The 27,116-nt window shown below is 45.3% G+C and overlaps 1 protein-coding gene across 5 annotated transcripts in view; it reads right to left on the reverse strand.

The window, feature by feature from the left end:
* Nucleotides 1-2,157: 2,157 nt before the first annotated feature.
* Nucleotides 2,158-27,116, reverse strand: part of LOC308663093 (NACHT, LRR and PYD domains-containing protein 3-like) — a 31,277-nt gene continuing 6,318 nt past the window's right edge. The window contains exons 4-7 of one of the 5 annotated variants that reach the window (XR_014025284.1): nucleotides 26,211-26,381; nucleotides 24,591-24,706; nucleotides 7,347-7,527; nucleotides 3,650-3,717 (exon numbers count right to left, since the gene is read on the reverse strand). Coding sequence is in view for 4 of the 5 variants with exons in the window: in XM_081319247.1 (XP_081175373.1) it covers nucleotides 3,230-3,717; nucleotides 24,591-24,706; nucleotides 26,211-26,381 (775 nt within the window). In the remaining variant the exon portion in view is untranslated. Of the gene's footprint in view, nucleotides 3,718-7,346; nucleotides 7,528-24,529; nucleotides 24,707-26,210; nucleotides 26,382-27,116 lie in introns of those variants that run through there. The other 4 variants (XM_081319247.1, XM_081319249.1, XM_081319250.1 and 1 more) reach the window with 4 other exon arrangements.

The following is a 27,116-nucleotide window of genomic DNA, read 5'->3' on the forward strand; positions in this document are numbered from 1 at the left end:
GACCCGCCAAACTGCCGACCTTCTGATCGACAAACTCAGCGTCCTAACCCACTGAGCCACCGCGTCCCTCTACTCCAGACATGTCAAACACAAGGCCCGGGGGCTGGATCCGGCCCGCGAAGTGGTTTCATGCGGCCCGCGAAGCCATCCTGGAAACAGTGAGGGAACGGCCCCCACTGCCTTGGCCCTGGCCGAGACCCTCCTTCTGCCAGAGACCCTCAGATCTGTCCCACTCCTGCCCAGGCCCCCATAGGCACCCTTGATGCGAACGATGTAGAGCTGGCCACGCCCACCTAGTAGGCCACGCCCACCCAGGCCACACCCACCCGGCCCCCTGAGGGCAACCGCAATGCTTATGCGGCCCTCAATGAAATTGAGTTTGACACCCCTGCTCTACTCTATTGGTAGTCCTTGATTTACATCAGTTTGTTTAGTGGCCGTTTGAAGTGACAACAGTACTAAAAGAAGATATTTAGGACTTTTCACACTTACGATGTTGCAGCATCCCCAGGGTCACGTGATCAAAATTCAGCCGCTTGGCAACTGGCTCGTATTTATGACAGCTGCCGCAACCTGGGTCATGTTATATCCCCTTTTGCGACCTTCTGACAAGCAAAGTCTACGGGGAAGCCGGATTCATTTAGTAACCGTGATAGTAACTGAACACTGCAGTGATTGACTTAACTGTGGGAAGAAAGTAAAATGGGGTAAAAGCCACTGGAAAACTGTCTTGCTTAACAATGGGATTTTGGACTCAGTTGTGGTCGTAAGTCAAGGACTATCCGGTATTAAATTCCGGCATTCAGTTCCAGAGGAAGGACTGAAAGTAGCCTGAATGCTTTTTCAATTGTTTTCTGCAATAATCTTGGCTGCGACAACCTTACTCTTTTAAGAGACTTAATTCAGACCCCAGGTGTAAAATTTCCCTGTATGGGCTTCCAATGCATGACATTTATTTTTATGCGCTCCCCTTAATCACCTGGGAGTTTAAGATTTCAATCATGACCCCCTTCTCCCTTCCGTGCTTCAGGCTGCCGATATTCGTGTTTTATTCGACCTTGTGTCATTTTTGTTGCCGCTCTCTGGACTTGCCGCTCAATCTTATGAATCTCTTTTTAAGTGAGGTCTCCAGAACTGGACACAGTACTCCAAGTGGGGGTCTGACTAAAGTCCTAGGACCTCCCTTTTCTTGCTAGCGATTCTTTTAGCGACACATCCCAGGATTTGGGTTGTCTTCACGGCTGCCTGGCCACACCGATTGTTCATTTTGCAGTCATCCAGAAGGATAGAATCAAGATCACGTGAAGCGTTAATGCCATTTTATAAGGCCTTGGTAAGGCCACACTTGGAATAGTGCATCCAGTGTTGGTCACCACGATGTAAAAAAAGATGTTGAGATTCCAGAAAGAGTACAGGAAAGAGCAACAAAGTTGATTCAGAAGGTGGAGGCTGAAATATAGGAAGAACTGTTGCTGCAGTTGGGAATGTCTAGTTTAATGAAAAGAAGGACTAGGGGGTGACATAATAGCAGTCTTCCTTTTCAGAGAAGAGGAAAGCTGGATTCTAATAATTGGAAGTATTTACTGCTTGGGCATTCAAGAACATTCACACTGACAGAATTTTACAACATGCTTAACTAGGTCAGTTCTGCAGTTCCACCACCATCCTAAACTTGCTAAGTGGACTTACTATCATTCATTTTGTGCCAATCATAATGTTCTGGAAACAGGCAAACTTTTTCTTCTTTCAGCAGCAACTTCCCAATTCTCATCTGAAATGTGTTTCAGTTGTGAATTTTTATCTCAGATCTGTGAGATAAAAGTCACTTTATGAGCAGAGATGACATTACAAACTCAGCTTTCTTAGCTCAACCTGTTAGCTGCTCTGACTGATCTTGAAACAGTTAAGCAGCAAAATGTCTGGAAAGTGAATGGAAGACCACTAGAATATTCCAGGAGGGCTGTAGGCCTAACTGGAAACTTGGAACACACATCCTACAAATTATTTTTGAATGATGCCCAAGAAAAGAAGATCAAATCTCTTTGTTTCAACTCAGAAAATTGTGGTTGGACACTGAAAACAGAATGCTAGACAGCTAAGGCTTTAGGCTCCTAGGTTTTTGTTATATTGTTAATGATGAGATGCGAGCCTCAAAAGTACTAAGAATGTGATTTTTTTAATGGTTTGATTGAATACAAATAATCCATCAGTATTGTCAATGCAGTCAAACGGATAAAATTCCTGCCCCTGCCCACTCGAGCATCAGTGCTTTCAGAGGTACATGAAGTTACATCAGCTACAAAGGGAAAATGCTCTTCATAACATTTTACATTTCCTCAGGCAACACTTATGGAGGGAAACAGAATTACTGGAGATAAGTATCAGCAAGTAGCAACAACCCTTTCATAAATCAACATTTTTCAAACATTGAAAAAAATAATTAAAAATTTAAAAAATAAAATAAAATAGTATTGTTGTGCAATCTTACGTCTATTTAACAATCAAATAACCTCAGCATTTTTCCAACTGTCTTTTTGGGCAATCGAGACCGCCTCATGTTTACGCTGAATCAAATCTTGACTATACAGGAAGGCAGATGCTTAGGTTACAATGGGGGGGGTGGGTTTGAAGTTGAAGTCCATGAGTCATAAAGGAGCCGAGGTTGCCTACCCCTGACCTAGGTTGTGTCATGTAGCACCACCTGGGCCGCTTAGCCGTTTTACCTTTAGATGGGACAGGCAAAGATGTTCCCCAAAGAGGTCCAATGTTGGGACAATTCTTCTCTGCAGGGACCACAGAAGACAGTGTCCGTCTGACGTCCTACCAGCGTCTCCGTCAATTGCTCTGCAAAGACCTGCACTGCCAGGTGTGCCTGAGAGTAGCTCAGGACGCCTGGCAGCTAATTTATTGGCAACGCACAGAGCACTGTGTCCACACCAAATCCAGATTGGATGCAGAGAGGCCACGTCTGTCTGATGGGACCAGGGAGTTTGGCTTTCGTTTTGCAGAAGGGAAGACCCCGTTCTTCCAGCCATCAGCCAGGGAGGTCTTGGAGATGCACCTTAGGAAGAAAAGGATACAGCACCAGTGGGGTCTTCCTTTCCTGGTCCAGAGTTCCCTGAGGAACTTCAGTGGCCGCATGTCCCCACTGCGTCCTTCAAAGGCTGTCACTCAAGCCTCCGTCTTCCCTCGAGAGCTACTTTTCCTTCCTCCAAAAGTCACCAACTTCCTAGAGTTCCACCTTCAGAGGATGAAGCTCCAGAAGAGATGGGGCTTGCCCAGAAGAGTCCTTGAATATTCCTTCCTGATAACCTGGCTCCTGATGATCTAGGGGCTCTTTGCTCAGCAAAACACAAATGGCAGGGATATTTCGTTTCACAGTCAAGGGATCCAGGCCAGCCTCTGGCACAATCAGTTCCCAGATCTCCTCTATTTGCTGAAAGAACACTTTTGTGATCTGATGAAGATCCTTGAGCCGCCGCTTCATAATCTCCACGCAGGTGATGGTTTTGTTGATGGCTTTGCCAACCCCGCTGAAGAGCATCTGTCTCGTCGTCTCTTGCTCCATCTTGCCAATGGCATAGCCCATCAGATTCCGGATCTTGCTTCCATCCTTCACTTTCATTTCAATGATGTCTGAGGGCAAGCTGGTGAAAGGGAGATGAGAAGGCTTCTCCACTACCTTGGACTTCTGGTAATTCTCCATGGTTTGCAGTGCTGTAAGGAACAAGGACAGAAATGGCATTTCAGGATCCAATTATGCTATAGGATTACGGATGCAAAGTCTTAGAAATCTGGGAATTTACCCCGCTGAACACGACGAGCTTTATCCCCAGTCCCTTGTTCCATCTTCAAGGGTGATAAAAATCCTTCAGGTATGGGCCCAGGTTATCCTTATTGTGCTAGCAGAAGAGGTCTACTGCAGACCATGGCACTCAAGACATTCCAGCTGGTGGGGGCCAGAAGAGCGTTTTCTGCTGTGGCTTCTGCCCTTTGAAATATCATCCACCACCCCGCAGGTGAGATTTGCACACGTCCTGAAAGGGCCTGAAGATCTGGCTCTGCCAGCTGGTCTGGGCCCCCAACTGGGGCATCTCATTCTGGAGGTGGTTAATGTGCTAAGACCCCACCTCCTCCTTTTCTGCATCTTCTTCCCTTTCTTCCCAGCTTGCAATTTCAACTTAATCCTAGTGTTAATATTTATGGTTATTACGCTTAAATGTTTCATCTTGAGCTTTTTTTTTATTGTAAGCTGCTTAGGGTCGGCTCTAGGCTAGATGGGTGGCATGTAAGCCCAATAAAAAATAATAAAAGAAAAAAGGGAAGGAGATAACTGTACAATGAAACAATAATTACCGAAAACACTGTTTAGCAAAGACAAGCCAGATCAATGTTTCAACTCACTCCAAGGTGCCTTCGTCACATTAAAGCATCCTTATTCCTGCTCTTATTCACACCCTCGTTAATAATGCATAAGGGGAAGCTTCAGTCACCCATATATAACTAATGCTTTTGGCTTGCTTTCAAAAGTTGTGGGTGCCGCATCACTGGAGGATTTCAAGAAGAACAAGAAAGAGAAATGGGACCTTGGGAGTCCCAGTGGACGATCACTTAAACATGAGCCAGCCATGTGCAGCAGCCGCCAAAAAAAGCTAATACAATCCTGGGTTGTATAAACAGAGGTATAGAATCAAAATCATATGAAATATTAGTACTGCTTTATAAAGTCTTAGTAAGGCCACACAGTATCCAGTTTTGGTCACCACTTTACAAAAAAGATGTGACTTTGGAAAAAGTACAAAGAAGAGCAACTAGATGATTAAGGGCCTGGAGACAAAAACATATGAAGAATGGTTGCAGGAATTGGGTATGGCCAATTTAGAGAAAAGAAGGACCAGGGGTGACATGAGAGCAGTATTCCAGGATTTGAGGGGCTGCCACAAAAAAGAGGGGGTCAACCTATTCTCCAAAGGACCTGAAGGCAAGACAAGAAACAATGGATGGAAACTATTCAAGGAGCAAAGCAACCTGGAATTAAGGAGAAACTTCCTAACAATGAGAACAGTCAATCAGTGGAACAACTTGCCTCCAGAAGTTGTGGGTGTTCCAACACTGGAGGCTTTTAAGAAGAGATTGGACAGTCACTTGTCTGAAATGGTATGTCAGGGGTCCCCAGACCCCAGTCTGTGGACCAGTACCAGGCTGTGGCATTCCAGCAACCGGTCCGCACAAACAAGCAAAGCCCCATCTGTGGGATGCAGGCAGCACACAAAACCATGCACCTTCCGGTCCGTGGAAAAACCTCTCTCCACGGAACCGGTCCCTGGTGCCCAAAAGGTGGGGACCTCTGGTATAAGTGCTTGAGCAGGAGTTTGGACTACAAGACCTCCAAAATCCCTTCCAACTCTGTTATTCTATGTAATGTTGCTTATGTGCAGCAAGTGAATTTTAAGCCACCCAGACACTTTGCGGATTGAGATGGGCAGAATATAAATGTCATAAAAATAAATGTTTTATTAAGCAGAGCAGGCAAACAAGCGTGTGCTGGTTTACCTTTAAGCGTTCTTCATTAATATCTCATGTTCAACAATCAGTGCTATGCAAATCTAGAAGAAAATGTTCTGTCATTTAAGCCATCAATTTTAATCAGTTGATTAAAATTCAATTAATCACACAACTCCATCCTCTCATTTCCTTTGAAAGAGAGGACGAGTTGCTGTTGTACTTTTAAATGGAATATTAGAGAAAGCCTTGTACCACAGGTAATCTTTGACTTATAACCATTTATTCAGTGATCATTTGAAGTTACAAGGGCAGTGGGAAAAAAAAATGACAAGATCATTTTTCACACTGCAGCCTCCCCAAAATCCAGATGCTTGACAACTGTCTCACATTTATGACAGTTGCAGGGTCACGTGATCCTTTTGTAACCTTCTGACAAGCAAAGTCAACAGGGAAGCCAGATTCACTTAACGACCGGGCGACTAATTTAACAACCCGTTTGATTTGCTTAGCAACGGTGGCAAGGTAGGTTGTAAAATGGGGCAAAGCTCACAACAGCTGTCTTGCTTAGCAACGTAAATTTTGGGCTCAATTGTGGTCATAAGTCGAGGGTTATATTAGTAAATTATGCTTGTGAAATATTAATTAGATGGCTACCTTTTACGTATATTATTTGGGCTGCAGCGAAACAATTCACTAATATTCCTGAATTACTGTAGCGAAGTAATATTATCTAAGACTATCACTCTGTGCTTATTATCTGGATTACAGAGACCATTCAGTAATATTCCTGAATATATTAGCGAATTATTGTGGTGAAGTAACTCACCAATATTAATCAATTGCTGATAATGAAATAATATTGCAGCTATTTTGGTTTGTTTGAACTGGATCCCCCTCTTTTGCAGTGTACTGTATAAATGGTCTTCATTGTGGGGGGGGAAGGAATGTTGGCTCGGTTTTTCTCTCAGGCCAGGCAGGCCCACCTCGCAGGGTTGTTGTGGGGAAAATAGGATCAGGCAAATTTGCTACCTTGAGTTATCCCAAATACATAAAAAGCAGGATAAAAATTCCATCAAAGCGAAACAAAAATTAATAAATTAAATAAAAACGCACCTCACGGCAAAGCACCGAGCCGCGGATTCCCCTCAGAACTGCTGAGGGACCAACCCGGGCTGACCCAGAAACATGTGAACGCGGCCCCGGACTTTTTTCGCCTCACCACTGGTCTCCCTAGGCTTCGGGCACTCACTCCCATCATCCCCAGCCCAAACCTTCCTCCGCTCACCAATTGCCGCCGCCAACGGCGCCGCCGGGCCGCAACCAAAATGGCGCCCACCCGGCTTCCTCAGCGCGAATGATGGACCACGCATGCGCTAAAACGCAGAGCGCGGGGAAAGACTCGCGCCTGCGCAAAGAGGGAGGCCCGCCCTTTTCTTCCTATTGGCCAGAGCTGCTGTGGGCGGAACTCTCTCTTCCGGAACGCCCCCGTCGCGTGGCTTTAGAAGCTTGTAAAAACTCTGCAAGGTTTGGTTCTTCTTTGACCAAGAAACGTGGTTTATCGTGACTCAGGTTTTTCCCATCGTTCAGCTTTTGTATAAATCTGCTTGGGGATTGCTTATGGTGCGCTGATCGCTTTCATCAATATTTTTATTTTTCTTTTGCAGTCAAGGCTCTTGCAATTGTTATTTGTGTATATTGAGAGCTATATGCAACGAAAATCTCATTTTAATGTATGCCGATTTATTTATAGTACAATAAAGTTCTTATTCTATTTTCTGTAAACATAAAAGGGTGCAACTTGGACTTTAGAAAGACATTTGATAAAGTAGACCACAACCTACCACTTGATAAGATAGGAAAATGTGGGCTAGCCGCACCAGATGGATTTGTAGCTGGCTGACCGGCAGGCAAAGTCCGCGTGTGGTCCTCAATAGAACCGCATCTACATGGAGGGAAGTGTGTAGTGGGGTGCCCCAGGGCTCTGTTCTGGGCCCAGTGCTCTTCAACATCTTCATCAGTGATCTGGACGAGGGAATAGATGGGGAACTCATCCAATTTGCAGGCGACACGAAGCTGGCAGGAACAGCCAACACTCCAGAAGACAGGCTTAAGATACAGCAGGATCTTAACAGACTTGAACATTGGGTGCTATCTAACAAAATGAAATTCAATGATGGAAAAAAGTAAGGTTCTACATTTAGGCAAGAAAAACCAAATGCACAGGTATAGTATAGGTGGTACCTTGCTCGATAGTAGTAACTGTGAGAGAGATCTCGGAGTCCTAGTGGACAATCACTTCAATATGAGCCAGCAGTGTGCTGCAGCTGCCAAAAAGCCAACACAATGCTAGGCTGCATTAACAGAGGGATAGAATCAAGATCGTGTGAAGTGTTAATACCACTTTACAATGCCTTGGTAAGGCCACACTTGGAATACTGCATCCAGTTTTGGTCACCACGATGTAAAAAAGATGTCGAGACTTTAGAAAGAGAGAAGAGCAACAAAGATGATTAGGGGACTGGAGACTAAAACATACAAAGAACAGTTGCTGGAATTGGGTATGTGTAGTTTAATGAAGAGAAGGGTGAGGGGTGACATGATAGCAGTGTTCCAATATCTCAGGGGCTACCACAAAGAAGAGGGAGTCAAGCTATTCTCCAAAGCACCTGAAAGCAGGACAAGAAGCAACGGATGGAAACTAGTCAAGGAGAGAAGCAACCTGGAACTAAGGAGAAACTTCCTGACAGTTAGAACAATTAACCAGTGGAACAACCTGCCTCCAGAGGTGGTGAATGCTCCAACACTGGAGGTTTTTAAGAAGAGACTGGACAGCCATTTGTCTGAAATGGTATAACGTTTCCTGCCTGAGCAGGGGTTGGACTAGATGACCTCCAAGGTCCCTTCCAACTTTATTATTATTATGATTATGATTATTATGATTATTATTAAATACAGGAAGAATCCCCTGGCAAGCTGAACATACTGACTTGGAAAGCTACTTGGCAAAAGAAGAAAGCTATAATTAGATTCAAGAGATTTGACTCGATTTACCAGATGGAGTACTATATGATTAAACACTTGTTTGAATATGGTTAAAAGAATAGATAAATTTTGGATATAGAGGGGCCCTGCAGTAAGAGGGATAAGACATGCAAGTAGTATAGTATCTTTTATAACATATGAAATGTAAAAATATTGGGATGGGGTGTGTGAATGAAAAGTTTAGCTGTGTAAAGGCAATTAACTGAGAAAATCATGACTGATAAAAATGGTTTGAACACTGAGGGAAAACTAAGCTTAAATAAGAATCTTGAAAACAGGACACATAGTGACTCAATAAGATGGCCTTTATAAATGCAATTGAAACATAAGCCAATTAGAAAAGATGTTATACGTTGATGTTATTGTTATTTGTACAAACCCAAGAAAAATGTTTATATTTAACCTTGTATGCATTGAAAGTATTGGATTTGTTTGATGTTGACAAAAGGGAGAATACTACTGGAAGAAGAGAAGATCCAGGAAAAATATCATTAATATATTATGGAATTTTAGAAATTAATTATTATTGATTGTTTTTAATTTAATTTAATTCAATAAAATATTGTTATTGTTAAAAATCAATAAAATATGTTAAAAAAAGAAGAGGGGGGTCAACCTACTCTCCAAGGCAGGGCAAGAAGCAACAGATGGAAACTAATGAAGCAGAGAAGCAACCTGGAATTAAGGAGAAACTTCCTAACAGTTAGAACAACTAACCAGTGGAACAACCTGCCTCCAGAAGCGGTGAATGCTCCAACACTGGAAGTTTTTAAGAAGACACCGGACAACCATTTCTCTGAAATGGAATAGGGTCTCCTGCCTGAGCAGGGGGCTGGACTAGATGACCTCCAAGGTCCCTTCCAGCTCTATTCTGATTTTCTAAGATGATAAACTACAGATGATAAATGTATAGACATGAGGGTGGAGCATCATGAATTCCAGCAAGTAGGTGAGGGCTTTTCTATGTGACAATTTCCAGGAAGAGGATGATGAGAGACTTTTGAGATGGGGCTGGCATAGTGCTGTGTGGTGACCTTTATGATGCGCTCAGAACACATCATACAAAGACCCTGTTTATATTTAAACCCAGCCCAGGACTTTAGCTATCTGGATTTTTTTTTTCCAGTATGGAGCTGGCAGCTCCATGTTTTGGCATTTTAGCTCTTCAGAAATTGATTATACTTCTCGGCAAAAATGCCCCTTTGATCTTAGTTTTCTTTATTATCTGGAAAATCTTGAAAACTTTCACAGTGTGGCGTGTGGCTTTTGAGCTGATCCAAAGCAGCTTGAAATTCCTCTTGGACCCTCGTAAATGGTTTCCCAAGGCAGAATCTGTAAGTTTTTGAGACATCTGTGCCATAGGGAAGAAGTCATAGGGAGAAAAATGTGACTTTTCTTAATAAGATGAATTCAAGGCCTGAGTCTTACGTCTGTAGTTGAATATGCTGAAGAAACCTGGTGTATAACAGACTAACAGACTTGGAAGGGACCTTGGAGGTCATCTAGTCCAACCCCCTGCTCAGGCAGGAGACCCTATACATTGCAGACAAGGGGCTGTCCAGTCTCTTCTTAAAAACGTCCAGTGTTGGAGAGCATTCACAACTTCTAGAGGCAAGCTGTTCCACTGGTTAATTGTTCTAACAGTCAGGAAATTTCTTCTTAGTTCCAGGTTGCTTCTCTCCTTGATGAGTTTCCCATCCGTTGCCTCTTCTTCTGCCTCTGGGTGCTTTGGAGAAGAGGTTGACACACACCCCTATTCTTTGTGGCAGCCCCTCAAATATTGGAACAGGGCTTTTCAACCAGTGGTACAGGTACCACCTGTGATACACTGGCACCTGGCAGGTGGTACGCGACCATCCTAGAAAAGTAGTGGGGGAAGGGAATGAGGTGAACCAGTGGCAGCACCGCACAAGCCTGAGCGAAACATGGCTGGAGCTGCAGGGCTGTCAGGGCTCAGCGGAAGCACCAGGATCAGCACCAGGCTCCAGCTGGAGCTCGGCGCTGATCCCGGTGCTTCTGAGCCCAGAAGAAGCGCCGATCAGCTGGAATGTTGCAGCATCTCCAGGGTCTTGTGATTTACATTCAGAGGCTTGGCAACTGATTCATATTTATGACGGTCACAGTATCCCAGGGTCATGTGAAGTGACCAAAACCTGCTGCAACCACCCAGCAGAGGGGGGGAAATAAAAACCAAACAGCCCCCCACCCCCACTGCCAATCCTCAACAGAAATGCTCACAACAATGAAAACCTCGGACAGGAGGAAGAGCGCCACCGGGTGGGCAGGCAGGTGTCTTGCTTGGTTGTGGCTTGGGGGGCACTTTTTCAGTGCCGTTGTAACTTCAAACAGTCACTAAGTGAACTGTTGTAAGTCAAGGCCTACCTGTACTTCATCACTTTTTTCCTTTTTTGTCATCAAGTTTTTGACACCTTGCTAGGCGATTGGTGGTACTCGGATGTTGCCATATCCTAAAAGTGGTACAATGGGCGAAAAGGTCGAAAAGCCCTGAGTTAGAACATTGGGTGTTTCCTTTGCTGTCCTTTCATGACCCAGCATTCAGAGGCCTGCAAGTGACCAGAGAGAGAGTGGGCATCTGGACACATTCACTGTCCCCTAAGTCCTGGTCATCACTTGGAGAAAAGATTTTCTTTTTTCTTTTTTCTGTCTCTTTGCAGGTTCAGCAGAAAAGTGAGGCCAGCCTGCAGGAAACTAAAACCATCGGAAAAGGTTTTAAGTTTTTCCAAGCATTTAACCCACCAGTTTGTTGCAGTACTTTTTCTGTCTGTCTGTCTGTCTGTCTATCCATCATCTTTCTCTCCATCCCTCTATCTCTCCATCTCTATCTATCTATCTATCTATCTATCTATCTATCTATCTATCTATCTATCTATCTATCTATCTATCTCCATCATCTTTCCATCCCTCTATCTCTCCATCTCTGTCTGTCTATGTATGTATGTATGTATGTATGTATGTATCTATCTATCTATCTATCTATCTATCTATCTATCTATCTATCTATCCATCATCTTTCTCTCTATCCCTCTATCTCTCCATCTCTGTCTGTCTATGTATGTATGTATGTATGTATGTATGTATCTATCTATCTATCTATCTATCTATCTATCTATCCATCATCTTTCTCTCTATCCCTCTATCTCTCCATCTCTGTCTGTCTGTCTGTCTATCTATCTATATCTATCTGTCTGTCTATCTATCTATCTATCTATCTATCTATCTATCTATCTATCTATCTATCTATCTATCTATCTATCTATCTATCTATCTATCTATCTATCTATCTATCTATCTATCTATCTATCATCTCCCTATTTCTTTATCTCTCTATCTCCCTAGCTAGCTATCATCTTCTCCCTTTCTCTGTCTCTTTCTTCTGTTCCCTTGTGTCCCCTTCTGGGCAAGGCCCTGTAGTTTTCTTGCCAAGGTTTTTCATAAGTGGTTTGCTATTCCCTGCTTCCAAGGCCTGAGAGGAAGTGGCTGGCCCAAGGCCACTCATCTGGCTTTGTGCCCCAGGCAGCATTAGAACTCAGGATCCCAGATTCCGGATTCTAGCCTGATGCTATCATCATGACACCTAACTGTCTCCCAAAAATATGGATCACTTCACCAATGAGCTTGTCATCCTTGCAAAGGGTGATCCTCTCTGTTTCGTTCCAATTTTGCTTTTCTCTAAAAATGCTACCCAGGACAGCTTACCTTGTATTAATCAAGGCATATCCATCAAAAGTAATCAACAGCACCTTACTCCAGGACTAACCATTTAAAATGAACGAATGGCACTATTTAACTTAAAACAAAGGCAGTAGAACTGGGCATACAACGACTCCTCAAGTTATAACCATAATCAAAACTGCGATTATGGCCGTAAGTCATTGTGCTTGTAAGTCAAGGCATCACAAGACTGGATACGCTTTTTTAACATTTTATGCGGCGGTTGTTAAGTGACTGCTGTGTTTGTTAAGCAGAGTCCGCAATTTTAAGTGAATTAGTTTTCCTCAATGTGGAAGTCAGATTCACTTGACAACCGTGTGACCAACTTTACAATTGCAGTGCTTCATTTAACAACTGTAGCAAGAAAGCATGTCAAAATGGGGCAAAAATCACCCAACCAATGTCTTTCTTAGCAACAGAAATTTTGGACACAACCGTAGTCGTAACTTGAGGACTACCTGTAATCAGCGTAAGAGTTTGGCTCCCAGAGTCATGGATGCCGGAGGTTTTCGAGAAAAGATGGGACAACCATTTGTTCAGGATGGTATAAGGTCTCCTGCCTTGAGCAGGGGGTTGGACTAGATGACCTCAAAGGTCCCTCCGAGTCCTAAGATTCCTTGATTCAGCTGAAACATTCACCCCCTGTCCTCTTAGAGAAATAGCTTGCAAGCCGCCCTCTTCAACCGAGCATGGAACAGAATAACAGAGTTGGAAGACATCCTGGAGGTCTTCTAGTCCAACCTCCTGCTCAAGTAGTAGACCCTACTTCATCCTGGACAAATAGTTGTCCAATCTCCTCTTAAAAACTTCCAGTAATGGAGCACCCACAGGTTCTGGAGGCAAGCCATTCTACTGATTAATTAATAGAGCTGGAAGGAAACTTGGAGGTCTTCTAGTCCAACCTCCTGCTCACGCAGGAGACCATATCCCATTCTGAACAATTGGCTGTGTCCTTAAAAGCCTCCAGTGATGGAGCATCCACAACTTCTGAAGGCCAGCTGTTCCACTGATTAATTGTTCTAACTGTCAGGAAATCCCTCCTTAGTTCTAGGTCAGGGGTAGGCAACCTCGGCTCTTTTATGACTCATGGACTTCAACTCCCAGAATTCCTGAGTCAGCATAGTTGAAGTTGAAGTCCATGAGTCATAAAAGAGCCGGGGTTGCCTACCCCTGACCTAGGTTGTGTCATGTAGCACCACCTGGGCCCCTTAGCCATTTTACCTTTAGATGGGACAGGCAAAGATGTTCCCCAAAGAGGTCCAATGTTGGGACAATTCTTCTCTGCAGGGACCACAGAAGACAGTGTTGCAGCAGGGAAGAAGGCCTCGAAATGTAGCCTCCAGGATCGAAAGACCCAGGGCAGTTTCCTTGGGGAGCTGGACGTTTACACGGAGGACCTCTCGAGCTTGTCCTCCAGCACTTATGAGACCTCCTCCATCAGTAGCTGGACAGATTCTTCTGGCCCCTCTACCATCATCTTCAGCAGACTGAGGAGCTGCAGGTCCCTTAAGAAGAGAGTCCAGCTGAAGCTTTGGCACCTGCCCAGGAGGGTCCAAGAGGGTCTCAGGCAAATGAGGCCACTTCCTCTGCCCAAGAGGGAAACGTCTCTAGTACAGAAACAGGGCAAGAAGGCCAAAAGATCAGTGGTCACAGGTCCACCATTGCCCCAGAGATCATTGGCTGTAGTTCAGATGAAGATGAAACTCCACCTGGCTAAGAAGTGTGTCGAAATACAAGCAGAGGTGTTTCCAGATGTGGCCCTTCGCTCCTGGAGACTCTTGGCGCGTTTGACCGCCCAACCTCTGCCCAAGCTGGTATCTCATGCGGACAAACCCTTGCAAACTCGCCTGGTCTTCCTCCCCTTTGAGCTCCCCCAGGAGGCTAAGAAGATGGAGATGGTTGTGCAGAGATGGCGCCTGAGTTCCTGTTGGGATCTGGGAAAGTGCTACGTAGAGTCCCTGGTTGCCATGGCCCCTCCTCCATTTTCCTCCAAGCCCTTCCCATGCAGAAGGGAAGCTTCTGAATTCTCGGGGGCGCAGACCCCCTTTCTCCCGCAGCGGGGGCGAGAAACCTTGGAAGCCCACGTGAGAAAAAAGAGACTGCAGCATGAGTGGGGTCTCCCGAGTGTGATCAGGAGATCTCTGAAGGCTTTCCTGCCGAGCACGGCCCCACGTTCTTCCGTCCTCTACAAGACCAGGAGCCGCGTCAAAACTCTGCCACGGAAACTTACCTTTCTTCCCGAGGACACTTGCGTCGTCCTGGAGTTCCATCTTCAGAGGATGAAGCTCCAGCTGAGGTGGGGCTTGCCTAGAAGAGTCCTCGAAACCTGTCGACGGCTGTTGCCAGATGTTCTTTATAAAGAGAAGAGAGTGGCAGTAAAGCCCTTTTCTCAGCAGCCCAGATTGGGGATAGGAACACCACCAGGGCACCTTGTAAGGCCCAAGAAGAAAGAGGAGAAAATTAGGAAAAATCAGGGTCTTCCGTTATGTCCAGCTCAGCCACTCCTCATGTTAAAAATGAAAGTCTTGAAGAAACTGCAGGTCCACCTGACGAAGAAACATTTAGAGGTGTGCTTGGAAACCTTCCCTGCTCTCTCACGAATCTCATGGCGTTGTGTGTGGTTGTCCACAAGCCAACCCCTTCCCAAGCTGATCCTTCCTGGTCTCAGGACCCCCCAGACTCGTAGCCCCTGCCTCTCCTTTGACTTGTCAGCCATGGGTCAGATCGAAGTAACTTTGCAACGGGGTCGCTTGGCGTCCCTCTGGGGCCTGGGGCTAAAGTACGTGGAGACATCGGCAGCTATGTGTCCTGGAGGACCTTTGTCTTCAGTCAGGTTCAAAGAGATTCCCGTTGAGTTTTCAGAAGTAAAGTCTCTGTTTTTCAAAAATGCGGTCAGAGAAAACTTAGAAATGCATGTTAAGAAGAAGAGACTACAACATGAGTGGGGATATTCTACCCTGGTCCAGAGATCCCTTAGAAGCTTAATTGGAGAACCACCCAAGTGGCATCGCGATCTTCCAAAGGCGGTGACTCAGATTTCCTTGCTTCATCTAGAGTTGCATTTCCTTTCTGAGAAAGTCAAACAAAACCTGGAGCTCCACATTCAACGGCTAAAGTTACAGCAAAAGTGGGGCATCCCTCAGAAAGTCCATCAGTTTGTAAAGTTTTTTCACTCACTACTTCCAGAGGAGAAACCTCAAGCCACATTTGGAGAAACTCAGGTGGAGAGTGGAAGGTGGGAAGAAACCAACATTCTCCTCCCAAATAACACGGGATGTCTAGAAGATCTGCTTAGATATACTCTGGAGACTCACCTCAAGAAAAAATCTCTGGAGATTAAGTTCCAGTTAATAAGATATAAGAAGTTTTCTGGCCCCATCGAACATGCTTTTCTTCCTAAATGTTCCCTTGTGTCCTCAGAAATCAAACCCAGGCCATCTTGCTTGTATTTTCTGGAACAGGACATTGTGGAAAAGATGAACTTGAACATTAAATGCAAACAATTAATGCATCTTTGGGGTCTTCCCAGTATCTACACTAAATCCTTAAACAAGATGTTTGGCAATGTTATTGTAGGAAGCCCACCACTAGAGATGTCCAAGCTCAGGAGGTGGACTCTGGAGAAGAATGTTGGCCAGGAGAGTCAAACAGCCAATGCAATGGATTCCAGAACAAAAGAACTGAGATTCTCAAGTACAGGTCCATGTTTTGTCCAAACAGAGATTTTGGACCTTCTGGAGATGCACGTTCGGCGCAAGAAGTTACAGCATGAATGGGGATTACCATCCATGGTTCAAAAATCTCTTCAGGCCTTTGCTGCACTCCCTTTAGAACCAGAACGGCTCCTGGAGGGACTTGGCATTGCCATCACCGCTTCGTGGGGTGTGTTAAAAGTGACAATTAAAATAACCAACAGCTTGTTCTTCTTGGGTCTTGTGACGCAGAAACTACTGGAGGCTCACATGAAGAACCGAACTGCAGTCCATCGATGGGGTCTTCCCAAGCGTGTCCAGGAGTCACTGAAAATGTTTTTGCCCCCTGCTTCTTGTTCCCAGGTTGAGGGCGACCAGGGTCAAGCCGAAACCCCACGGCATGCCTACAACCGACTCTTCCAGACTGCCTCAAAGCCATGGCACAAAGCAGAAGACATACATCATGTAACCACACTCAAGAGGGCTCTCCCCAAAGGTGATCTTCTAGGAGAAAGATCCCCAGGAAAAATCTCAAGGTCTGGGAGAGAAAAGATGGCACTTGATGAAGAGACCACCCCGATGTCCCTTAAACAGGAAGACCTGGAATTTATGGGATTACATGTACAATACAAGAGGATCCAGCACGAGTGGGGATTACCTGTTCTTGTACACAAATCTCTACAGGCTTTTGCACCAGTCCCACCTGAGCCTCAGAAGAGGTCCTTCAGAGGTCCAGGTCTACAGAGATTGGGAGATGGAAGAAAAACACACAGGGGGGTACAAGTGCCATCGTCTCTGAGTAAAGTACTGGTCCCTCCCCATTGTTTGCATTTTTTTAGTCAAGATGCAAAAGATCACCTGGAGTCCCATGTGAGGAGTTGGATCAGGGAACATAAATGGGGCCTTCCTCAACTGATCCAAGATTCGTTGAGAGCAATGGTTCCTCCTCCACAGGACTCTGATGAAAAACCCCACTGTGAACGTCATTTGAGATTCCCACTGCAAGAGGGAGCTCATGCTTCCCATTCCAGAAGAAAAGGATCACCATGGTGGACTTTATCCTGGAAAGAAGCCACCATGAAGCCTATGAAGAACATCCACCAGAGGAAACCAGATGCAAGAACTAGTTCCAGCTTTCCAGTGGCTGCCATCAGATCCCCGGAGGTGAGGCTGCTTTTCTACATCCATACGTCCTGGGATCTTTTGGAGTTTCATGTCACCCACAAGAAGATCCAGCACGCTTGGGGACTGCCATCTGCTATCTTGAAATCTCTGCACATCTTTGCTCCTTTTCTACTTGGCCTACAGAAGCACACCAGAAAGAGAACTCAGAGGAGTCCAAGAGACAAGGCAGATTTGGAAACGAAGGCCCAGCAGCTTTGGTTCCTCAACACAAATACACAGGAACATCTGGAGACCAGTGTGAGGACCATGGTCATAAAGCATAAGTGGGAGATTCCAAAACGGATTCAACATTCATTTCATCCATTCCTGCCTTCTCTCCCCTCTTCCCAGGTTCCAGCACAGCCTCACTGGCCTTGCAGGTATAGACCATTTCAAGACACATCATCTGCTCCCCGAATTTCAGTGCCATTGCAAAAGGCAAAGCACCATTTGGGGGCGATGAAGATACCTCCCAAAGCATTACAGGTTAAGACAGGGGGGACTACTGAAGCAACAAGGTTCTTATGTCCCAAAATAGTGCTCTCTTTCCTCCCCATTGAGGAGAGGGACCTCCTGGAATTCCATATCCAACGAAAGAAAATCCAGCATGCATGGGGCTTACCATCGATGGTGGTTAGGTCTCTCCATGTCTTTGCCCCATATCTTCTTCAATCAGAGAGGACTACTGGGAAAATCACATCTAGGAAACCAAGAAGGGAAAAAATAGATGTGCAGATCCTTAGTCAAGACCTTGTTTTCCTCAGCATTGAGGTGAAAGAACGCTTGGAGGCCCATCTGAGACATCGTACATCAGAGCACAGATGGGGTCTTCCAGAAAGAGTTCGGCAATCTCTGAGGGCCTTCCTACCACCCAGATCTCCTTCTCATCCTGGGATGACTGGATTCCAGCCTCTCTTGCCTTTACCACCCAAATCCTTACAGAAAAGTGGACCTGATTTGCAAACCACAGACATCTATGAACCGGTATTGTTTAAGCCAGAGCAGAAGACTTTAGAAAAGCCCAAGAGCAAAGTTGGCAATAAGAGACAGAGAGCAACAGGCAGGTCTAGGCAAACTAAAGTCCAGATTTGCTCCGGTACCAAGACAGGGCTCTCTTTCCTCCCAGAGAGCAGCCGGAACCTTCTGGAATTCCACATCCAGTGGAAGAGAATCCAGCATGCATGGGGCTTGCCATCAACAGTGCTAAAATCGTTGCAAGCTTTTGCCCCACCTCTCTTTAAAGCAGAGAAGATCACCACAGACACTGTGACCAAGATTCCCCCACGGGATAGAGGAGAAGTGCAAATCCTCAGTCAAGACCTCGATTTTCTCAGCGTTGAGGAAAAAGAACTCTTGGAGGCCCATCTGAGACATCTTACATCAGAGCACAGATGGGGACTTCCAGAAAGGGTTCGGCGATCTCTGAGGTTGTTCTTGCCACCCAGATCTCCTTCTTGCTTTGAGATGACTGGATCCCAGCCTCTCTTGCCATATCCACCCATATCCACCTCTGTGCAGCCTTCAAGGATTTCTAAGGGGACAGAAGATCCTCAAATCCTGCCACCTAACTCTCCTTCTGCATACACCACCAGGGATTACATGCCCAGTGTTGAAAATATAGCCAGCTTCCGAAAAGTGAAGTTTGGAAGTGGAAGGACCACACCAAGGGTGAAGAACAAGATGCCTCTTCCAGGCTTTAAGGCAAAGATGGTTGCCCGGCAAAACAAAGTTGGTTTTCAGAGGACAGCCAAAGAGAGAGGCACTCTAGAAGGGCTGACTCCTCCTCTGAAACCTTCAGTTCCTAGAAGGGAACTGAAAAAGTCTCGTAAGAGTTGTCTTTCCTGTCATTCATCAGCCTCAATCTCCTCATCAAAGTCTGATAGACAACCAAAATGGCCAGAGAAAAAGAAGAAAGTCTTATGGAAGGGAGGGGAAGCTGTAGTAGGTAATTCCTCTCTACTAGCAGAAGACAACGAAGCCCAGGATTCTCCTTGGTCCTCAGGAGACAACATGGAAGAGTTGGAAGAGTCCTTAGGAGATAACATGGAAGAGTTGGAAGGGTCCTCAGGAGAGAACATGAGTCATTCTTCTCTCCAAGAGCCAGAAGCTGTCAAGATGTATTACAGGCCGTGGGAGGCACATGTTCAACCATATCATGCTCCTATTTCTCAACAAGTCTCATATTTTTTCCCACACCATATTCATGTTCCCAATTCCTGCTACGAGGATGTTGTAGCCAGATGTTACAGGCAAATCAGGAAGGGGCATCATGCAACACAGAGCAGTAGGCTACAAAGGAGAGGAAGTAGGCTTACATGGAGAGAGTTCCTTGACCATTCTCTGGAAGAAGCAGCCAGGTGCCAAACATTATTTAGAACCCAACTGCTGGACCATTGGTTCTCCGACTGCGAGAGATTCCTCTACCTGCAACATCCTTCATCCTCTAGAGGAAAGAAGAAGACCACAGAAGACCAAGATGTTCAACCTCCCAAGGAGAGTAGAAAGGGCCCCCATCAAAATCAAGACTTTGTAAGGACAGATGTTGAACTTCAGGTCCATCATGAAAGTTGTAGCTTGACCCTGAAGGCAGATAGTGAGGAAGAGGGGAGGATGGAGAGAGTCACCTTTTCCATTGCTAAGGAGCAGAGCCTTTTGTCCCTAAAGACCTTGTCCCAAGGCAGCACAGAATGTAAAGACATGAGGATAGATGACTGGGATCAAGGAAGAAGGCTGGAAGTGAAGTGGGAAGATCAGAACAAGGGAGCAGAAGAGTCCTTCAGAGAAGAGATGGGCAGCTGGACATGGGCTAATTCCTCAGTAGTGAGACAACCCCCTTTAGCTGAGGACTCTGCCCCTTCCTTGGTGGCCCTCTCAGAAGAAGCAAGAGTCATCATCAGTGATCAGCTTTGCAGCGGAGTAGCAGAAGTAGTTGTGGGATCACCTAAAGATCATGGTGTCCTAAAACCAGGTGAAATCTCAGAGGGTAAAGATGTGGTCATTTGGCAGAAAAGGCAGATTCCAGTAGACTTCATGCAAGCAGGAGCTGTGGGGCAGGCGAGTGGGGTCCAACGTCCTCTCCCTAGAGGGATGAGGGCTATCAGCTGTTCACCTGGAAGGCCCCCAAAAGCTGGGAAGAAGAAACAGGTGAAGGTAAGCTGGTCTTCCAAGGAAACACACCAAGAACATCTTGTCATCAGAAGGCTGGCCTTTGACCCGAAGCTCAGCCAGACTTTGGAGGTTCCTAGGCAAGGAGCCAAGAGACCTCAAGAACAGAAGTCTTCGGATAGCGAAAAGATGACCACGTTGGGTAACATCCTGGAGAAGAAATTGAACTTGCAACAGGGGCTGTTCATTTGCAGGCAGAGCCCCAGACAGAAGGAAGAGGAAGAGGAAGGAAGAGGCCGAAAGAGAGACAAAAGGGAAGGCACAGGAGGACAGGGAGGGAGATCAGCATCATCCACTTCTGTGGACAAGCGGAGCTCCACCCTCACCAGCATCCTGCAAGGGAAGCTCCATCTCTGCAGGAACATCCTAAAAGGAAAGCTCTGCTTCTGGAAGAAAAGCCAGGAACTTTCCAAAACCGGGAGAACTGGGAAATATGGTGGGGTGCAGGAACAAAAATTGGGGACTGTTAAGTAAATTGGCTCTATTCTGCAGTACCTTTTCACCAATAAACCTTCATTTGTTCTTATTATGGAAACAGTCCACTTCCCTGCTGAGCACCTGCATTAGTGACCTTGGTTCTCAGAAGCCTCGGTTGCCTAGAAACCACTCCTCCCAGTTCTGCATCCCATCCCACTGTAAAGAGCATATAGATGTGGCATTCCAGAATCAGCACATAGACACCTGCCAAAGAATAAGGTTGGAAGGCACCTTGGAGGGACCTTGGAGGTCCTCTAGTCTAACCTTCTGCTCAAGCAGGAGACCCTATCATTCTGGACAAATAGCTGTGTAGTTTCTTTTTGAAAAACTCCAGGGATGGAGCATCCAGAATGTCTGAAGGCAAACATTCCACTGATTAATTAACAGAAAAACAGAGCTGGAAGGGACCTTGGAGGTCTTCTAGTCTAACCTCCTGCTCAAGCAGAAGAACTCAAAACTATTCCTACTAAATGGCTTTCCAATCTTTTCTTAAAAACCTCCAGGGATGGAGCACCCACTAACTTCTGAAGGCAAGCCTTTCCACTGAACAACAGAGTTGGAAGGGGCTTTGAAGTTCCTCTAGTCCAGAGGCTCCCAACACCCAGGCCACGGCCCACTACCAGGCTGCGGCTTATTCGGAACTGAGCCATGTGAGCAGTGGGCTGGCATGCACATGCGCATGCAGCTCAACTCATGCAAACAGCAGACTAGCGCACACTTGAAGTCAAGTTGAGCTGTGCACAAGCATCGGCCCATTGCTCGTATGGCCTGGTTCCTGTCTCCCCCACCCCTAGCCGTGCCACCAAGCCGCAAAGGTTGGGGACCGCTTGTCAACTGTCCAGTTGGCATTTCCAGAAAAAGAAACTCCTCAGACATGATTTTACCAAGAGTCTAATACTTTACTGAAATTTTACATTGGCGCAGAAGAAGCAAAACCAGCTCTTGATTTTCCGGCTCAAAGGCTTGCTTAGCTAAACAATAAATTCCCTCATCCCCACCCACCAGGTGTTCATATTGTCCAATACTAACATTTGTTCTTATTATGGAAACAGTCCACTTCCCTGCTGAGCACCTGCATTAGTGACCTTGGCTCTCAGAAGCCTCGGTTGCCTAGAAACCACTCCTCCCAGTTCTGCATCCCATCCCACTGTAAAGCTATAAGGGAGGGTAAAAGGGCGAATCAGTCTTGACACTACTGCTGTAGTCCAATCCCCTGCTCAAGCAGAAGACCTTATACCATTCTGGGCAACTGGCTGTCCACTCTCTTCTTGAAAGCCTGGAGGGATGAAGCACCACAGACTGGTCACTCATGTGCTCCTCAAAGAGGAGGGGTCATTTTTTACTGCTGGCTAAGTCCTCGATTTATGACCACAACTGGGTCCAGAATTTAGTTGCTAAGCAAGTTAGTGGTTAAGGAAGCTGCACCCAATGGTCAAGTGAACCATTGTGGTTGTTAAGGGAATCATGTGATCGTTAAACGAATCGGCTTCTCCCCCTTGACTTTGCTTGTTCGAAGCCAGCTGGGAACGTTGCAAATGGGTCTCACCTGACCCTGGGATGCTCAGTTGTGGTTGTAAGTCGAGGACTACCTATACAACAATTCTGCAAGTCATGAGTAGGACCAATTTGGTTGCTGGTCAGCATCCCAGTCCAGTTCAAAATGCTGGTCATCCCCCCCTGAAGCTCTTTATGCTTGTTGAAATAATTTTACAATTTAAGTAATTTTATTCATGCACTCCCTGTGAACTTCGTTAATCATATACGTGCCTGTAGCCAGAAGACAGTATATTAATAAATATTAATAAAGGAGAATATTTGTAGCTCAGAGTTGAAGTGTAGGGTCCTTGGTGCTCTCCGAGCTTGGTTGTTTTCTTGCAGACATTTCAGGACCCAACTAGGTAACATCATCAGTGCTAGAAGGTAGAGGGAGGAGGAGGAGGAGGAGGAGGAGTCTTTGATGCTCTCTGAAGTGGGTTGTTTTCTTGCAGATGTTTCATGACCCAACTAGTTAACATCATCAGTCCTAGTAGTCCTAGTCTGGGTTGTGAAACATCTGCAAGAAAACAACCAAGCTCAGAGAATACTGTCTCCTCAGAAACTAAATTGCAAAGATAATATAAGGTTGCAAATACTCTTCAACTAGTTTAGGCGATAATTGACAGCCAGGCTGAAATTGATTAAATCAAGCAAATAATAGCAAACAGGGAAAATCCCTTATAATGCAAACTTCCCTGAGCATATAGATGTGGCATTCCAGAATCAGCACATAGACACCTGCCAAAGAAAAGATCTATACACTCAGCAAAATAAGATAAGGCCATCCCTACTGGAACTGCATGTCCAACAAATTAAACATTGCAAAGGGCATATTCGCACACACCTCACAAAGGACCATCTTTCTTATAAGTATTACCAGCCTGTATATCCAAAATTGTAGCTACTCCAAGGGCTGTTTCTATGCTCTTAAAAAACAGAACAACAGAATTGGAAGCGACTTTGGAGGACTTCTAGTCCAATCCCCTACTCAAGCAGGAAACCCTATACCAGTGGTGGCGAACCTATGGCACGGTTGTCAGAGGCGGCACTCGGAGCCCTCTCTGTGAGCATGTGCACCGCACTCTTTGGCTAAGTTTTTGCAGGAAAAAGCCATTTCTCAAGCCCCTTCCTAGCCAAAACAAGCCTCTGGAGCAAGCACACTGTTTTTAGCTTTGAATTATATCAAATCTGACACTAGAAACAGATTAACAAATGACCTGAGTGCTGCACGTGTTGCTCTCAAACTTACAAAGTATAAGCCAAAGTTAGACAAATTATCAGCATGCATACAACAGCAAAAATCACATTAATTGTACAAAAGCATGCCAAAGGCAAACTTTTACCTTTCAGTAAAAAGTTGTTTGAATTGAAAGCTTTGTTATTGTGTTTTTTCTTTTAAGACAAAAGATGTTAATGTATGAGTTGTTTTTTTATAAACGAAAACCTCGGTATTCGGATTAAATTGCCGTGTTGGCACTTTGCGATAAATAAGTGGGTTTTGGGTTGCAGTTTGGGCACTTGGTCTCTAAAAGGTTCGCCATCACTGCCCTATACTATTCAGGACAAATGGCTGCCCAATCTTTTCTTGAAAACCTCCAGTGGTGGAGTAACCAGAACTTCTGGAGGCAAGTCGTTCCACTGATTAATTGTTCTCACTGTCAAGAAATTCCTCTTTAGTTCTAGGTTGAATCTCTCCTTGATTGGTTTCCATCCCTTGGTTTTGTGTTGCCTTCTGGTGCGTTGGGGAATAGGTTGAACCCCTCATCTTTGTGGCAACCTCTCAAACACTGGAATACTGCTATCATGTTGCTCCAGGTCCTTCTTTTCATTAAACTAGGCATACCCAATTCCCGCAGCTTTTTCTTCATATGTTTTCACTCCAGTCCTCCAGTCATCTTTGTTGAATATACTACTTCTTCTTCAAGCAGTGACTCCGGTGTCATTCTTATGCAAATCCTGGCTCAAACCGGAGCAGGATATTCTTCTGACATGCTAGTTGGGGATTATGGAAGGGATGGATCCCTGAAGAGGATCCCAGTTGAAAAGATCTTCGACATGGCCAAGTCCCACTTGCTCTAAGTCCAGAGGGCTACCATAAGCCTCATAGCCAGGCATGTGAATCAGATGTATGACTGCGATGCAACAGGTAATGCAAAAGCTGAGCTGAGCTGAGCTGGCCTTTGAAGGTTTCCAGATCTACTACCCATCGCACCAACCTTCCAATCCTTGAGGGGCCCAAGGAAAGCAGGTGTGAACTCCACCTTTACTCTTCATCACCTGGGAAGCGGGGAAAATCCGGAGGATAGTAGGAAGTCAGAACTAAGCCAGGATTCTTCGCACAAACTGCCTGCAATTTCCACTTCGTGTTTTGGTTTAACGATTTCATGGTAAGTCTGGAAGGAGGAGAAACAAAGCAAAGCATCAGAATTGGGACACTCTCAAGAACACCAATTGGCTTGCAAATCTCTGCTCATCAGCAGCTCTGCAGGGAGTTGGGGGTCAAGCTATTCTCCAAAGCACATGAAGGCAGAAGCAATGGAAGGAAACTAATCAAGGAGAAGCAGCATAGAACTAAGGAGGAATTTCCTGACAGTTAGAACAATTAATCAGTGGAACAACTTGCCTCCAAAAGTTATGAGTGCTCCATCACTCGAGGTTTTCAAAAAGAGATTGGACAGCCATTTGTCTGGAAATGGCATAGGGTTTATTTCTGAGGAGAGGGTTAGACTAGAAGAGCTCCAAGGTCCCTTCCAACTCTGTTAGTCTGTTTCTGTTCTGTTATTCTGTCACTCTGTTGCTCATCTTCCTTCCCCTGTTCTGACCACTTTCTACAGGGGGAACGATCGAGAGCATCCTTTCATACAGCATCACAGTCTGGTTTGGAAGCATCCCTGCTTCAGACAGGAAGGTGGTGCAGAGAGTGGTGAGGATGGCCGAAAAGATCATTGGCAGTTCCCTCCCTCCCATCCAGGACGTAGCACAGAAGCGTTGTTTGAGCACGGCCCGTAAGATTATCTGGGATAGTACTCATCCTCTTCACGACCTGTTTTCCTTGTTACCTTCTAGGAGGAGACTTTGTGGTATCCGTAGCAGAACATCCAGATTCAGCCATAGTTTCATTCCGTACAGCATTAACCTTGTGAACTCTCAAGCTTCCTCCTTCCGTTATATATTCAAGATGGGCAGTATTTAATATTTTATTGTTCTGTATATGTAGGGGTGTAGGTCTATACATATGTTGTGTATAGTATGGTTTAGGTGTGTGTCATGTATGTGTTTGACTTTGAGAGCGGGCAACTAAATTTCATTTTTGATGTGTGCCATTATGCCCACAGTAAAAAAAATGACAATAAAGGTTATCTTATCTATTCTGCTGAGAGATATGTTGAAAGAGGTCAGCCTTTTGAGCAAATTATGGCATAAATGCATGAGCCACATGGCCTTGTTTTGGAAGCTGATATGGGTGTTGCCCACCAGCCAGGTGGTTGGGAGACCTCTGGACAAAACATTATGCAGAGATTAAATCATCTTTATTTTTCATAGCATCTTTTGGCAGAGTGGGAAATTCAACGAATCTGGGCTGGAAGATGAGAGTCAACTTAAGATGGCAAGGATGTCGCCTCTGTTCCCACTCAAAGCTCAAAGGACTTTATTTTGGTCGTTGACCAAGATCCACTCAAAAAAAGAAAAGAAAGACAAGCTAAATGTACCATTCCCAATGATAACAGAGCTGGAAGGGACCTTGGGAGCCCCTTCCAGCTCTATTATTTTTTTATAATTATTTATTATTTATCATATGGATAGCAATATTCCAATATTTGAGGGGCCGCTACAAAGACGAGAGGTGTGTGTGTGTCAAACTATTTTCCCAGGTCCCTGGACAAACTGTACACTTACGTCAACTTTTGAAGCTTGCAGCGCCTTTGTATCAACTTCTGGCACAGCTGCCTGATTCCTTTATCTCCCAGGCTGTTATCGCCCAGGTTCAGCTCCAAGAGGGTCTGGCTGGTCTCCAAAACAGAGGCCAGGTTTTCACAGGCAAGGGCTGTCATGCCACAGGAGTGTAAACTGCAATAGAAGACAAGGACACCTGTGACCCCATCATGCTTGGGAGATCAGAAAAGCCTTCCTCGCTACAGATAGTCCTTGACTTACAACAGCTCATTTAGTGACCGTTCAAAGTTACAACAGCACTGAAAACAGTGACTTAGGACCGTTTTTTTTCACACTTAAGACCATTGCAACATCCCCATGGTCATGTGAACAAAATACGGATGCTTGGCAACCGGTTCATACTTAGGACAATTGCAATGTCTGGGGTCATGTGATCCCCTTTTGTGACCTTTTGACAAGCAAAGTCCATGGGGAAGCAAGATTCGCTTAACCACCATGTTCCTAACTTAACAACTGCCGTGATTCGCTTAACAAATAATGCAAGAGAAGTCGTAAAATCAGGCAAAATTCACTTAACAAATGTCTCACTTAGCAACAGAAATTTTGTTGTCATAAGTTGTGGACTGCCTGTTCTGGTTCTCAACCTACAAACATTTGTTCAGCGACGGTCCCAAGTTAGGATGGTGCTGAATGGATGGTGGTTAGGAGTGGCCCTCAGAGTTCCAGCCATTCCAGAAACCCAGATTGTGATCTTAGTCAAGCTATTCTCCAAAGCACCTGAAGGCAGGACAAGGAGCAACGGATGGAAACTTATCAAGGAGAGAAGCAGCCTGGAACTAAAGAGAAATATCCTGACAGAACAATTAACCAGTGGAATGGCTTGCCACCAGAAGTTGTGGTTGCTCCATC

This window comes from Vipera berus, assembly GCF_964194415.1.
Source record: "Vipera berus genome assembly, chromosome: 2".
Classification (NCBI taxonomy): domain Eukaryota; kingdom Metazoa; phylum Chordata; class Lepidosauria; order Squamata; family Viperidae; genus Vipera; species Vipera berus.